The 14,991-nt window shown below is 38.1% G+C and overlaps 1 protein-coding gene across 1 annotated transcript in view; it reads right to left on the reverse strand.

Annotated features, from left to right (window-relative positions):
* LRP1B (LDL receptor related protein 1B) overlaps nucleotides 1-14,991 on the reverse strand; it is a 755,078-nt gene that overhangs the window by 70,270 nt on the left and 669,817 nt on the right. The window contains exons 56-60 of the mRNA XM_083702321.1: nucleotides 14,587-14,770; nucleotides 13,095-13,180; nucleotides 10,995-11,117; nucleotides 7,708-7,889; nucleotides 5,629-5,828 (exon numbers count right to left, since the gene is read on the reverse strand). Of these exons, the coding sequence (XP_083558447.1) occupies nucleotides 5,629-5,828; nucleotides 7,708-7,889; nucleotides 10,995-11,117; nucleotides 13,095-13,180; nucleotides 14,587-14,770 (775 nt within the window). The remainder of the gene's footprint in view (nucleotides 1-5,628; nucleotides 5,829-7,707; nucleotides 7,890-10,994; nucleotides 11,118-13,094; nucleotides 13,181-14,586; nucleotides 14,771-14,991) is intronic.

The following is a 14,991-nucleotide window of genomic DNA, read 5'->3' on the forward strand; positions in this document are numbered from 1 at the left end:
TAGCTTCTGCGGGGATTCCTTAATTCTTTGGATGCAGCTTCGCTTCATCATACAAGGTTATTGTTCTATTTAAAAAGGCAATTCAAGGGCACATTGATTTGGTTACACTGTATCTAGGCATGCATATGGTATGCTTCAAGTCACCACCACAGCAGCAGAAGAAGAGCAGAGTGTCAGAGCAGAGCCTATTACTTTCTGGGCATGTACAAAAGACTTTTGCTTTCCACACAGCTTGAGTTCATATTCAAGATAGTGAGTACACCCACTTAACCAGCAATTTTGTTACCGTATTTCATTTCTATCTGAACTTCTCCCACATTTTGGGACTGAGATTCCAAATTAACTGATTTTGTTTTCCGAGTGGCACTGTGCATTAATGGCAAATCATCCTCTCATGTTTTCCCCCCAACTTCAACTTCAGAACTTTGTTCAGACCACTGTGTATGTTTAGTTCAGTGTCCCTTTGCATGCTGTTTTAAGTTCACCTATTACTAGTAACAAGCATGTAATTCACAGTTCATAAAATTATCATGGCATTAAGGACAAAGCTCTATGAAGAGAGAAGAAAACTGAAGTTATGTGCATGAAAAACACTGCGTTTTTGTGCTGTAATGCAAGTATTCACTTTGTTGTGAATTATCAGGTGGGATTTCATGTGTGCTTTCAGGCTTATTTCATGCTCAGGGCCACAATACTCCAAGGCTCACCTCCCCCCATATGAACCGACCCAGACCCTGTGACCATCATCTGAAGCCCTTCTCTGTGTTCTTCCACCATGAGAGGTCCAGAGGATGGCAACACAAGAACAGGCCTTTTCTGCAGTGGCTCCCCATTTGTGGTATGCTCTCTCCAGGAAGGTTTGCTCAGCACCTTCATTACATATCTTTAAGAACCAGATGCAAACATTTCTCTTTAAGCAGGCCTTTGGCTGATTAACAATCTTTTTAAATATGTTTGTGGGAGGGCAGCTATTGGTTTTTGTCCTTGTTTCTATTATGTTTTGTGTTCTCATTTTGTATTTTTATGTGGTGAACCACCCTGCCATCTTCAGATGAAGAGTAGTATGCAAATGTTATTTAAAATAATATTACCTTAAAAAACAACAACTTTTAAATAACATTGTATTGTGGAATACTAAACATTCAAGAATACAGTGTAGAACACTACTGCCTAAGAACTATTCTCATAATGTGCACTGATTTAGCAAACCCAGTGATCATAATACTATGGGAGAATTCAGTGTTGCACTACGTTGAACGTTCCAACAGTGAAAGCATTTCAGTTTGCCAAATGGAACGATCCCCTCACCCCCGGCTACCTCCATGCCCTGTTCTGGGGGTTCTCATGTCCCCCAAGCCAGTTGCAGGAGGCACGAGGGGTGCTGGAGGGGAGAGACCCATGGTACAAGCAGAAGCCACAGAACTCTGACCCTCTAGATTGGGCTTCAAAGGAGTATCACAACAGGGATACAATGCAGTTTGTAGGGAAGGTAGCAAGTGAAGCAATCCATTGATGGTATAATACAGGAAAATATTTGCAAGTACTACAGTAGATGTTTGCAATGTTTCATTTTTAAAATATTCATGAGTTTCATGTCAAACTCTTTTATCCTTGATATAAGCGCTGCATGTCATTGAGTGTATTACCACTGAGTGTATCTTTTTATGCTAAATCTAGTAACCTTTGTTTGACAAATGCTGCTTATAAAGAACTGTTAATCTTGTCTATCAAGGTGTAAATTGATGTACACAATTTTATTTACTGATAACTGCTCACAGGATAGTGCAACTGCTTATCAATCTATATTAATGATTTGTTTTCCATTTCTCTAAATGCTATTTTTTCTGTAGCATTGAATAGTTAATTATTTTAAATAACGGTACTAATTTTAGGAGATGACATTTGTCAGTTATGTGCAATCATTGGTAGTCCTTAGCCTTCTTCAGTCAGCATTGCTCCCATGTGGGGATGCCAAGTAGAACTTCCCCCTAGAATCTACATGTACAAACATCTGTATCAATAGCAGTAAAGGCTGATGCTGATTGGGGCTGGTAGGGCAGAAGGCAAGGACATGAAAAATAGGTGGAGTCAGAGCCAGTTATAGGCAAAACCAACTACCGTATTTTTCGCTCTATAAGACGCACCAGACCACAAGACGCACCTAGTTTTTGGAGGAGGAAAACAAGAAAAAAATATATTCTGAATCTCAGAAGCCAGAACAGCAAGAGGGATCACTGCGCAGTGAAAACAGCAATCCCTCTTGCTGTTCTGGCTTCTGGGATAGCTGCGCAGCCTGCATTCACTCCATAAGACGCACACACATTTCCCCTTACTTTTTAGGAGGGAAAAAGTGAGTCTTATAGAACAAAAAAATACGTTAATTCTGGTTTTGTCCCCATTCTTCTGCTTGCGAGTTCTACAGATTCTAAGGAGGGGAAGCTATTAAGACAGTGGACTGGGTGTAAGGAAGGAAGCAGGCAGGTGGGACCTTGCTGAGGAGAGACTGAGATTGGTGGAGCAGTACCCCATTTGGCTTATTGGACCAGTGATCAATAGAACCTCCCCTTATGTAATATTTTACTTACTGATACAGTGCCTGTCAATAAATAAAGGTAAAGGGACCCCTGACTGTTAAGACCAGTCATGGACGACTCTGGGGTTGCGGCGCTCATCTCGCTTTACTGGCCAAGGGAGCCGGCATTTGTCTGCAGACAGCTTCCGGGTTATGTGGCCAGCATGACTAAACCACTTCTGGCGAACCAAAGCAGCTTACAGAAACACTGTTTACCTTCCTGCCAAAGCAGTACCTATTTATCTACTTGCACTGGCGTGCTTTCGAACTGCTAGGTTGGCAAGAGCAGGGACCGAGCAACGGGAGCTCACCCCATCATGGGGATTTGAACCACTGACCTTCTGATCAGCAAGCCCTAGGCTCAGTGGTTTATACCACAGCGCCACCCACATCCCTTCTATCAATAAATATTCCTGAGCAAATAGGACTAGCCTGATCCCCTAGATAGCAACTGGTCAGGAACAATTTCATCCCCCCCCCCCAGGTTCTTGTACTGCTCTAGGATTGGTGCTAACAAGATAAAGGGTGACGATTGTGTCAAAATATTAAATTATGACTGAGGTCACTTGTTGCAGTGTGTTTTCCTCCACATATATTAGGAATACACATATATAGAGGAGGAACTCTGAGAGCTTTAGCTCAGATTTATTGCTTGTTACAGGGCATCATCATGTAGGATGAAGTGGTTTAAGAGGAACCAAGATCTTTTCATCCCATAACACTTATACAAAATATGACTTTGCAGTCCTTTTTTATATGTACTAAATGAAAAGTCAGCTATTAAGGTACACATTCTTCAACAGCAGGTGGCAGAACATGAAAGTCAAGTGGGTGGGGTGAAGGATGTATAACAGGTACATTCATCACTATATAGGGGGATATGGTGACATCAGAATCCGCAATTCTGCAACTATTCCGGAAGAAAAAAAATGTGACACATCAACAAAAGATTTGTCATCAAAGGAGGAATTGCAAATGTTATTGGTTTTCATTGAAGTACACTCTCTACTGTTTGCTGAGTTTTGCCCACCTGCATTGTTATTCTGATACCCCACTAGCCTGCAAAGAAAGATTAAATAGTCCCAATGGCAAATCTGGCGTTTCTAATTGACTCAACATGTATTTTACATCCCTTTCTGTAAGTACCTTTATATAAAAATCAAAGAAAGCATGGTTCTCTATCATCACTGTCTGCGATGGAATACTGGGCTACAGTGGTACCTCGGTTTATGAACTTAATCTGTTCTGGAAGTCCCTTCTTAAACCAAAGCCATTCTTAAAACAAGGTGCGCTTTCCCTAATGAGGCCTCCCGCTGTGGGTTCCCTTCCACCGTTTGGATTCCATTCTTTGAACTTTAAAGTTTGCAAACTGGGAAAATACTTCCGTTTTTGCGGAGTTCTTATACCGGATAGTTCATAAACAGGGCTGTTCTTAAACCAAGGTACCACTGTATACAGAAGTCCATTAAATGAATTTGTAAATTAAACTGTTCACCATGGAAAGCATAATTTTGAGTATTTTGTCAAAGGTTTAATCAAGGGTTCATATGCAATTTACCATTTTATCTATAAAAATTATGTTCTGAATCTTGCTCATTAAATTATATACTCTTTATGACAACCTGTGTACGTACTTCTTATATTTTTTCAAAATATGCAGACAGTTCAATATTGACTAATATTTATTTATTTATAAACCAATATTGATGTTTTTAAATATGATTTTGAATACAGTACTTGTGAGATTTGAATAAAAAATGTAAAAGGTAGGTGAATTCAGAAAAGTCCATTATTGCTCATATGTATGAACCTGCATTGTCTTCCATAGAGCTTTGACTATTTCATGTCAGCTGCAGAAGTAGCATAGTGCTGGCCTCATGAATAGAAGCCAAGCTGGGAGACAACTCTCTCATTTTCCAAGCACTATGAGGTTAGAAATAGGGTCCTTTGAAGTTGAGAGCTAACTCCCCATTTGTACTTTCCCAATTTTGACAATATACACACAAAAATCAAACCGTGCTCACAAGAAATAAATTGGTAAATATGTGAAAAGTGATTCCCATTATAATCCTGATAGACAATATTATTTCTCCTTTATTCTAGATGTGACCTGATGCTATGAGACAGTCAATTCCCAGACAACAACTAATAAGGCGAGATTCAAATCAGCAAAGTCTTCATTTAAATTAGCAGCTCAATCTGTCAACCATTTGCTGCCTGGGTTCTCAATTTAGTAGCAATAATCCTCCAAGCTTGCCTAGTAACAAATAAAAATATTTGGTACTTACATGTGTGCATGTACATTTGCTGTGCATATATATATCAAGAAGTTTTGTACAGGAGTCACAGTGTCACTGCAGTAATTCTCAAATCGCTACAGTTGATTAAGGAGGTGAAGATCTCCAGAACTACACTAGTCAGAAGTAGCCAGCATGCTGCCCACCAGATGTTGTTGAACTACAACTCATCAGGGGCAATGCTGATCAGGCCTGATGGGAATTATAGTCCAATAACATCTGGAGGGCACTTGCACTAATGGAACCCAGTAAACGAAATATAAAAAACGACTGGATTTTTTAAACTCTGTTTCACTGGATTTTTATACTAGAGAAAGATAGATAAGAATGGGGGGGGGGATAGTAAATGCACATCATTAATTGGTCTTTATATATTCTTACTCACTGGTCTTTGTATATTCCTGAGTTACACATTCTTGAATCACATATGTACTGTCATTTTAAAAGAACTAATGGCTGCACGTTTATTAATGAATGGAAATAAATGTTTTATGCTTGTACTGGTGATTTTCTCCCTTTTATGTCTGTATTAAGTATTTTTAGCTTTGGATAGGATAATTGAGTAGTGCTTTAAATTTTTTTTAAAAAACAGCTACAGTCTAATGTTTTCCATCCTCTTTGATATGCAGTGTTCTGATTTCTTAGCATACATTATTGGTGAAAATGTAGTCGATAGAAATACGTTCATTTCTATAATGAGCATAAAAAAACCTAGCTAAATAACAAAATGTCTGAACTTTGTTTCAGAGAGCAACTGACCTTTATTTCTACGAGAGCCATCCATGTTAGAAAATTCAATATGGCTTTCATCAGCCCAGTAGAGTCTTCTGTTGACATAATCTATTGTAAGAGCCATTGGTCTAGATATCTGTGTTTCTATCACAATTGTCTGATTAGAGCCATCCATGCCAACTCGGCCAATGTGAGGATACTCACAGCAATCAATCCAGTACAAATATCTAGGAAATAAAATGGATAACTCTTTTGTTTATTGATACAAATGTATTCGTCAGGGAAAAAAATGTGTATAATCAGGAGTTCAAGAATTATTCTATTACTGAAATCCTAAACATTCTAACTAGGAAGTACTATTGCTGGTTAGTAAATATAGAGCTCATTGATTATATTACTTGTCAAAAGAGTGAAAATCTACGAACTAAGGGACAAACTAGACTCTATGGTGGCAGGTCCATTTCTTTTCACTTGTTGACTCCAGTTGAAACCAGGTGGTAGCAATCTTAATGTTACCAATAAAAGGAATGCACTGTCCTATGTCCTCTTCCCCTCAGTTGGAGCAAAGGTTTAAGGTGGAATATGGTTCAGGAGAGAGAAGGGTTCAGTACCCTTCACCCACATCTTAATTTTATTATTAATAAAAGATCCCCACCCCAATTTATATGGATGTAATGAGCATATGAATGATGTCCCTATAAGACCTCATTTGGCTGTACTGTCTCAGAAAACAGAATCACACATTGCAGGGCTGTTATTGTTGCTTGAGCAAATGATTCTGCAGGAAGATCCTGACTTCATCAATCCAATGACAAGTTCACAGATATTGATATTTTGCATCAGAAAAGAAAAATGAGTGACCCACATGTGGATCACGGGTCACATAAGATAAGGCGAGCTATTTCCACCACTGCCTGCCCCCCAAATTAGAAAAGGCCTCTGCTCATTTCTGAGGAGGGGAGGAGGATAGGCACTACTGCAGAAACAAAAATAAAATTTCTAAAGCGCACTTAATCAAAATTTATTCAGGCCAATTAAAATATTGTTCAGGGGCAGCTGAAAACAAAAGAACACTTTGTGTTATCTATATGCAATGTTACACATCCATTTCCATGGCCACAGGGGCTTTAAATCTGCATACTGAAATCAATGGGCAGTTCACAGCATAAAAACACAAATACATAATAAAAACAAGAGCAAAACAAAGCAATAACACCCCTTGCTCCCCCCCCCCCACACATTTAAAAGGACATAGAGGCATAGAATGTTAATCAGACAAAGGCCTGGTTGAAGAGGAACATTTTCACCTGGTGCCTAAGATGTATAATGAATAAAGACATCACTATTGATTTCAAGAGCTCCAAAAGCTGTTAGGTGAGAAACAGCAACCCAGCGCTGAAGGCCCTTTTTCTCTCCCCTACCAGATGTCAAAGGGATGGCTGGGTGCTTGGCAGAGTCAATCAGGAAATCCTACTGCTTGCCTGTTCTTTGATGTGAACACTATTGCTCACCTGTTCTTTGAGATGAGAGCTCCCAAAGCTAATTTCCAGGCTAGACCAAAGCTGGCTTTGCTGATATCTCTAATAAATAGCTACAGTCCTGGCTTGTAACATCCAGAGAAATAATGCCCAAAGAAAATATGTCACTGGGTATAATTTGGAGCAAAACATCTTGTCAAGGAACAAAAAAGCTTTACCAAATTCTTAAGATCTACTGGATGTTTGTATTAATTTTAATTGAGGGATCCATCTGATCATTAATTATAAAAAAATCCTTATTCTGAAGCATAACTGTTTAAATATAGGAGAAGCTTTACTGCTTTATTATCTTATTTAAGGATGTTTCATCTCTTAATGATATTATGCTGTAAAGTTTTAACTTATTGAAAATATATCTCTGTCAGGTCACATAATTAACCCTCCTTCTGCCTTCAGAGGAGAAAAGGATATTTCAATTTTCCATTCTGGAATTTTCAAATATGTTATGATAAATACTTGAGTTGTCTTTTGTAACCGTTAAACACATTCATAAACTAACCTCAGAACCCACATTCTCCTAATCAGATGTGATCAATTAACATAATTAGTTTGTAATATAGTTCCATACCCAGCTTGAGGATCTAAACAGAGATCTCTAGGGAACTTCACCCTTTTGCTCACAAGAACGGTGGGATACAGGCCATTGACTTTTGATACTTCAATAATCCTTTTTTCTGTGTCAGACCAATAGAGATTCTTTCCAACCCAGTCAACTGCAAGTGCATTAGGAACAGCTGTGTTATGAACTACCTAGAGAAATTAAAATTGTATAAGTAGTGGAATACACAGAAAAACAAGAACAGAATCCATTTCTTATTCTTGAAAAATATTTAAAAGATGCAAGAGAGAAACAAATGATATTACACTAACAAATGTGATTTCGTAATTGGCAGCACAATTAATTGTATATCTACTCAGAAGGAAGTTTTGTTGTGCTCAAAGAGAGTATATAAGATTACAGACCAAATTTCCCAAGGTATTTGAGGGGAATTATGCGTTTCTTAAAGAATATTAAAAACAACAACGAAGAGGCTAAAGTAAAACCCAGGTTGGTTTGAGAAAGCTATTTTAAAATAGTAAATTAATAAGGTTGCCATATGTCCAGAATTTCCTGGACATATCTGGAATACTGTAGTTGGAAACAGTGTCTGGGCAGAAATCGCTACAATGGCTGGGAAAATCTGGACATATGGCAACCCATGTCGGCTGTGTTGTTTTTGGCAATTTTCTTTAAAAATAGCCAGAATTTGCCAAAGCTAAAAAAAGACTCAACAACTTTTCTGTCTGGATTTTCACTGTTTGAAATATGGCAACCCTAAAATTAATTTTTTAGTCCCTTTTCTCCAAGCGCAGGCTGATATCCAAACTGCTAGTTTAGACACTAGACATGTCCAGTAGAACTGCTGCTTTTCACTTTTTTTATTTTGGCAAGCAGGAAGACATGCCATGTTGTAATCTGCTTCTGTGAAAGCCCCCCAGAATCAAATATAGTATGGAAAGTGGGCTGCTTGCTTAGAAACACCTGAAGCATGTGAAATGCCTCTTTAGGTGTAACTGTCAGTAGGCGCTCCAGGATAATTGACAGAAGACAGGGACAACCACCATTACTGTTAGACTTCAAGAACAAAGTGGGGTCCTTCCATATCAAGTGATCCAATACTTCATGTCTTTCCATTTTCTTAATTTTTTGTACACTTGTTGAATGAGCAAAACTAAGTTTAAATCCAAAGAATTCTAACTTATTATTGTTAATTCTATCACTCTGCTTTGGAACACATTTTAAAAAGAAAACCCTGACTAGCTTTTCAAATGCCTTTTAACTGAATAACTTTCTAAAGAAATGCCTGATATGAAATGACTGATATTATAGTTTTAAGCCTTGTTTATTCTGTTATATTTTACTCCAAGATCCTAAACAGAACCCAAATAAGGCAGATATGTATGTACAAAATATTTTTTTTAAAAAATGTGATCTCATTGAGATCCCAATATTAAATTTTGCAGATAGCTCTTAGAAATATTAAATACTACAATTTTTGGATTTTTAAAAAATCATATTCATTTTTATTCACTTTTTAAATTTTGTAATTTAACTTTGAAATCTAAAGTAAGCCCATCATGTGACATATCATATTAAAGCCCATGAAGTTCTGAAGAGGTCAGTATTTTCAGTTTTGAAATATCCGGGCTGAGTTTTTAAGGCTTTTGTGTAGTCTGGCAAGGCCAAAATTTTCCTCCCCCCTCGTAACTCAAAAATGGGATGAGATTAAAAAAACAACAACTTTAGATTTGAACTTAATTTTGATCATTCAACAAGTGTACAAAATATTAAGGAAATTGGATGACATGAGGTAAAAAGGTTGGCTCACTTGCTATGGAATGACCCAGTGAAGTTTCTGACTGAGTAGTTGCTGCAGTGAGGGCCCAGGATGCTGAAGCTATCAAGGGCAACTATCCAGTTACAGCTGTGCCCTTGCATGGGATGGGCTGTACCACTGCCACTTCATGTACAACTTCTGCGCCTAATAGTAAGGCCACACATTCGTCATCCCGCACAGAGGCCATCTGAGATCTTACAAGGTATCGCAGGCAGTGCTTTTTCCCCACTAGAAAAATAGGTCCTGGCACTCACCATGAAGTTGTTACAGTAAGCGCCATGAAGTTGTTACAGTTTAACAACAACAAAAGAGGTGCTAGTACTGTGTACCCTTGAGTAAAAAGGTAAAGGTAAAGGGACCCCTGACCATTAGGTCCAGTCGTGGCCGACTCTGGGGTTACGTTGCTCATCTCGCTTTATTTGCCGAGGGAGCTGGTGTTTGTCCGCAGGCAGTTTTTCTGGGTCATGTGGCTAGCATCACTAAGCTGCTTCTGGCGAACAGAAGCAGCACACAGAAATGCCGTTTACCTTCCTGCCGGAGTAGATACCTACAGTGGTGCCTCGCAAGACGAAATTAATCTGTTCCGCGAGTCTCTTCGTCTTGCAGTTTTTTTCGTCTTGCGAAGCATGGCTATTAGCGGCTTAGCGGTTATTAGCGGCTTTAAGAAAAAGGAAACAAACCTGCAAGAACTCGCAAGACGTTTCATCTTGCGAAGCAAGCCCATAGGGAAATTCGTCTTGCAGAACGACTCAAAAACCGGAAAACTCTTTCGTCTTGCGTGTTTTTCGTCTTGCGAGGCATTCGTCTTGCGAGGGACCACTGTATTTATCTACTTGCACTTTGACATGCTTTCACACAGCTAGGTTGGCAGGAGCTCACCCCATCGCGGGGATTCGAACCGCTGACCTTCTGATCAGCAAGTCCTAGGCTCTGTGGTTTAACCCACAGCGCCACCCTGTACCCTTGAGCACCCCCTGGAAAAAAGCACTGATTGCAGGAGCGTCCTGAGACCTTGTACAACTGTCCCAGAGCCCTGCAAGCAAGGCACGGGGCTTAAAAACTCTTTGCACCAATAACTTGTTAAGAAAAATAAGTTGCAAACATACAGGAGAAATTCAATCAGCATCCTTAAATGACTTTTCTAACCAATGAAATGAAACAAGCTGCTTTGACTTCATTCAATCACATTGTGACATACAGCATACAGTTTTGTAACACTATCTTCATTTTTATTTGCTATTAGAATTACCTAACCACACATTTAACTGGACATGTATTAGCTGAATAAACTATCTGCACGATTTGAGCCCAGTTGATCTCTAGTAAAAAATAAAAATAAATAACAGATATGCTATTTCATATTTATAATAATTCTTACTAGCTTAAGTTGTGCAAATGCATAACCCTATTCGGCATATAGTAATATCAAGTAGGAACCCAAATAATGTTTATAATTCCATGATTACTTTCCAATCACCTTGACATCATTTCCATTCAGATTCATTCTGTTTATTCTACTGCCATTTGGCCTGCTGGAATCAATCCAATAGACGAACTCCTCTTTGTAATCAAAGTCTACTGCAATCACATTGTTCAGACCCTGAAAAGGAAAAAAATAATTAACCAGGTTTTTCCATAAGCCATTTAATACAACAAAGATGACAACTCCGACAAGATAAATAATCAAAGATTAATCAAAAGTGTATATAACTAGTATAATATATGTCTTGTATATTTTCAAGTTTGATTTATATCTTTTAATAGAACATGATGCTGAAATGAGACTGCTCGATTGTGGCACTCACATGTTATTTAAACTGATAAATATAAATAACCTGAAATTAACTTCCCCTTTGAGTTAATGTATGTCTTACAAATTCAATTTTTTTTCCAAGTCAGAAAGCAGTAAGATTTGTACTAAAAAAAAGCACATTGAAGCGCATCTACTAAACACCTGGAATTCCTCAATTTCTGTGTAGGGGGGGTAGTGTCCAATTTGGCTGCAAGGCCATTTTCCAGGACCTTTGATCTCCAAAGTTCTGAATTTTTTGCAACTAACAAAATCTATGAACCACATTCTGGATCTTTAAAAAGAATATAACAGGAATCAAACACAAAGGATAATGGATTTTGTGAAATAATAATGAATGGAAGAAAGGAATCCCCCCTCCCCCCAAATGTACTGCCACTGATTTAGCATGGTTCCAATCTATTTATGTCTGCAAGGATACAGTATAGTTGGACAAGATTGCTTCAAAGCTCTTGCAATATTCCTTCTAGGTCCTATAACTTAATGGCAGGGATATTCAAATGATTCAGTTAGAAGCAGTGCGAGTTTAAGTGGATGACATTGAAATGGAATTTGAGACTGAAAGGCAACATCCTCTGCAGGAGGATCCTAAGCAACCTATAGGCAGCCACTGTCACCTGACCTGTTTTGAGGGCTGTCTTGGCAATGGGAGCCCTTGTGTTATAGCCCCTAGAGATTTGTCCCCTTTCAGTGGCAGTTTAGGTGCAGGAAAATAAATACCGTATATACTTGAGTATAAGCTGACCCAGAACGTCCCAGTTCAACCCCATCTTATGTGTCTGCCTCTTTGTTTGCCTATTGAGGCGCAAAAGCAGGTGCAGGAGAAATTATTCAGGATTCCATTAGAAGCGTGAAGTTAGATCACATAACACTCAAATTGGGAACTCTCAGATGTAGTTTCTGAGAACAAGCTCTGGGGGGAAAGGGGGGATTTTCCAGGAAGGGAGAATAGATGCTATTCATAGTATCTCACAGTTAATGAATCAAATGTTCTTGACAAAATTGACAGGATTTTGAAAGAATTCATCCTTTGAGTATGCCAAGCTGGCTTAGGTGCTTTATTAATTCTTAACAAAAAAAAACAGATTCCGAATATAAAGAGAGTCAGTAGGAGGCATTGAAACAACTTAAACATTGGTCAACTTAAAAAAACAAACCCAAACACAAAAATTTAACATATTCTAATTCCAATCAACTGATATTTTAATATTTATGCCCTCCAGAAAAAAATGTCCATTAAAAACTGTGCATTTTGAATACATGGTCCAGTATTTCTAGCAGAAATTCTTACCGTGATTATACATTTACAAAATGGGAAGCAATTCACAATAGAAATATGAGTCTTATTAGAGTAGGATAACACATGATATCATGATGACTGGTGCTCATGAAAATAGACACTGGTAGTGGAACTTTATTTGTATGAAAAAAAACATTTCAGCAGGTATGGCTACTCAGGATATTGGGACCTGAATAGTAATTATATTATACATATTCATATCAGGTCGAGTGGCCCATTCACATAATTAAGTAAGGTGACAAAGGAAAGTGTAATAAAGGGAAACCTCATTTATTATAGCCCTTTACAGTTTCTAGAAATACAACAACTGAATTACAGACCTTGAATGCTCACAGCCAACCTTGTCCATAGCTTATCTTGTGCTATGGAGTGCAGTTAAAACTGTGGTTTTATGTTCATCTAGCATTCTAAAGAGCAATGAGTATTAAGATTATTAAGTATTAATTAGATGATAATTGGAATTGTACCTGTTTCAATGAAGTGTAGTTGGATCCGTCAGTACTGATTTTTCTGATTTCATGATGGTCAGCCAGAATTAAAAAAGGTTCTTCATCTAAATATAGAGAAAGGGGGGGGGGGAAATACTATGCTAGCATTTAAGTTAATTTATGGAACTTCAGGAATAGAAATACAAGTAGTGAAAAATAAAATGCTACATGCTGTGAACAGTGTTGTGGATGAAAGAAACATTAAAAGCATAATATTTCAAGTAAGATCAATGATGCGTCATAATCTGAACAAGAGATTCAATTAGCATTTCTTTCAGAGTACTTTAATTTAGCCTTTGTAATACAGAAAATGTATTAGCACTCTCAATAATTTCAATTCCAAAATGAATTTAAGCACAGCTACTCAGCCTGGCTTTTAAGGGACAAATAGGTGATAAGTAACAGTTGACATTAAGAAAGGGGAAAATTCAAAAGTCAGAAAGGTCCAAATTAATGCATGCCAGAATTTTCAGTGAGTAGTGAGCTGAATAGTTCTGAAAATACATGTAACTTACATTTTAATAATTCAAAATTTCTGTAAATGAAGTGCACGTGAAGCATACTTGGAGCTACTGTACATTAAAAAAAATGCATTTATAGTGCAATACTATACATGTGTAATCACAAAGAAGCCCCATTAATTTTATTGGAACTTCCTAGTAAGTTATTCTCAGCACAACCTTAGAATAATATTTAAGAAATTTACAATAAAAGGAATGCTGAGCAAATTCAAACCACTCTAAGCCCTGATTTTCAAAGTGACAGATTTTCAGAGAGTCAGTTTTGCAAATCAGTTCTGGGCTACTCAAATGGCACGTAGAATGGTGATGTTGCCATGATCACTCCTGACCTGTTTCTTCCAGTGCAGTGTATTTTGTGGAATGTTTCCCTGTAATTTCCCAACAATACATGCCTCTTGCAACTGGGCCTACTGAACATTAAAATACATTTGCATTAATTCTATTCCCACTAGCCCTCTCCTGCTTGTGAAAGGTGCATCTGTCCAATTTCCAGGGACCCTCCTTCCTCCTCAGCTCCCACACCACAGCCTGTCCCATTCAGGAGCCCCATTTAGCTGACCCTCAGGAGAGGATTTATGGAGGAGCTGTCGGGGCAAAGGGGCGAGGAAAGTCAGCTTCCTCGCACGCCCTTCCACATGCTTTTCTCTAGTTCCAATCCCATAATGTGAAACAAATGATGGGACAAGATGCTCACATCTGGACAAACATCTATTTTTACCTAAGAAGAAGTATGCCTTTAGATAGTTTGGTTAGTACCGGAAAGTTTAATGCATTGTGCATTACACAGATAATTTTGTTTGAACAAAGTATGTTAAGGTCTTAAACCTGCATGACTAAAGGAAAATGTCAAAACTAACTTAAGTTGCATTGCTTTCCATGGGACTTAGTTATGCCTAAGCTTAATTGCACTGAGTCAGTAAAATTCCGGAAGCCAAGTAAGCAAATGATACCTGAAAGTGACTTGCAGCCATTTGGGTTATTAGGTTGCACCTCATAACCATCTGCACACAAACATTTGTAGGTGCCATATGTATTGACGCACTGCTGGCTGCACGGAAAGCCAGACAAACATTCATCAATATCCACACATGTTTTGCCATCATCCTTCATGTGGAAACCAGGCCAACATTTACACTACAAGGAAAAATAAAAGCAAATTATACATCAGACATCCTAAGGGTAGCTGCTTTTTTCCTTGCACAGGCACGGTATCAATGTGATCAAAATGTTGTTTAAAACCTAGTAATATAGCATCTAAAATAACTTAAAAGACAATTCAGATCAAGTCTTCCTCTCCAGGTGGTTTTCCATAGCAGAAGTTTTATATTTCTGCTGCATGTTTCTATAAGAAATTC

This window comes from Podarcis gaigeae (assembly GCF_964106915.1).
Source record: "Podarcis gaigeae genome assembly, chromosome: 1".
Classification (NCBI taxonomy): domain Eukaryota; kingdom Metazoa; phylum Chordata; class Lepidosauria; order Squamata; family Lacertidae; genus Podarcis; species Podarcis gaigeae.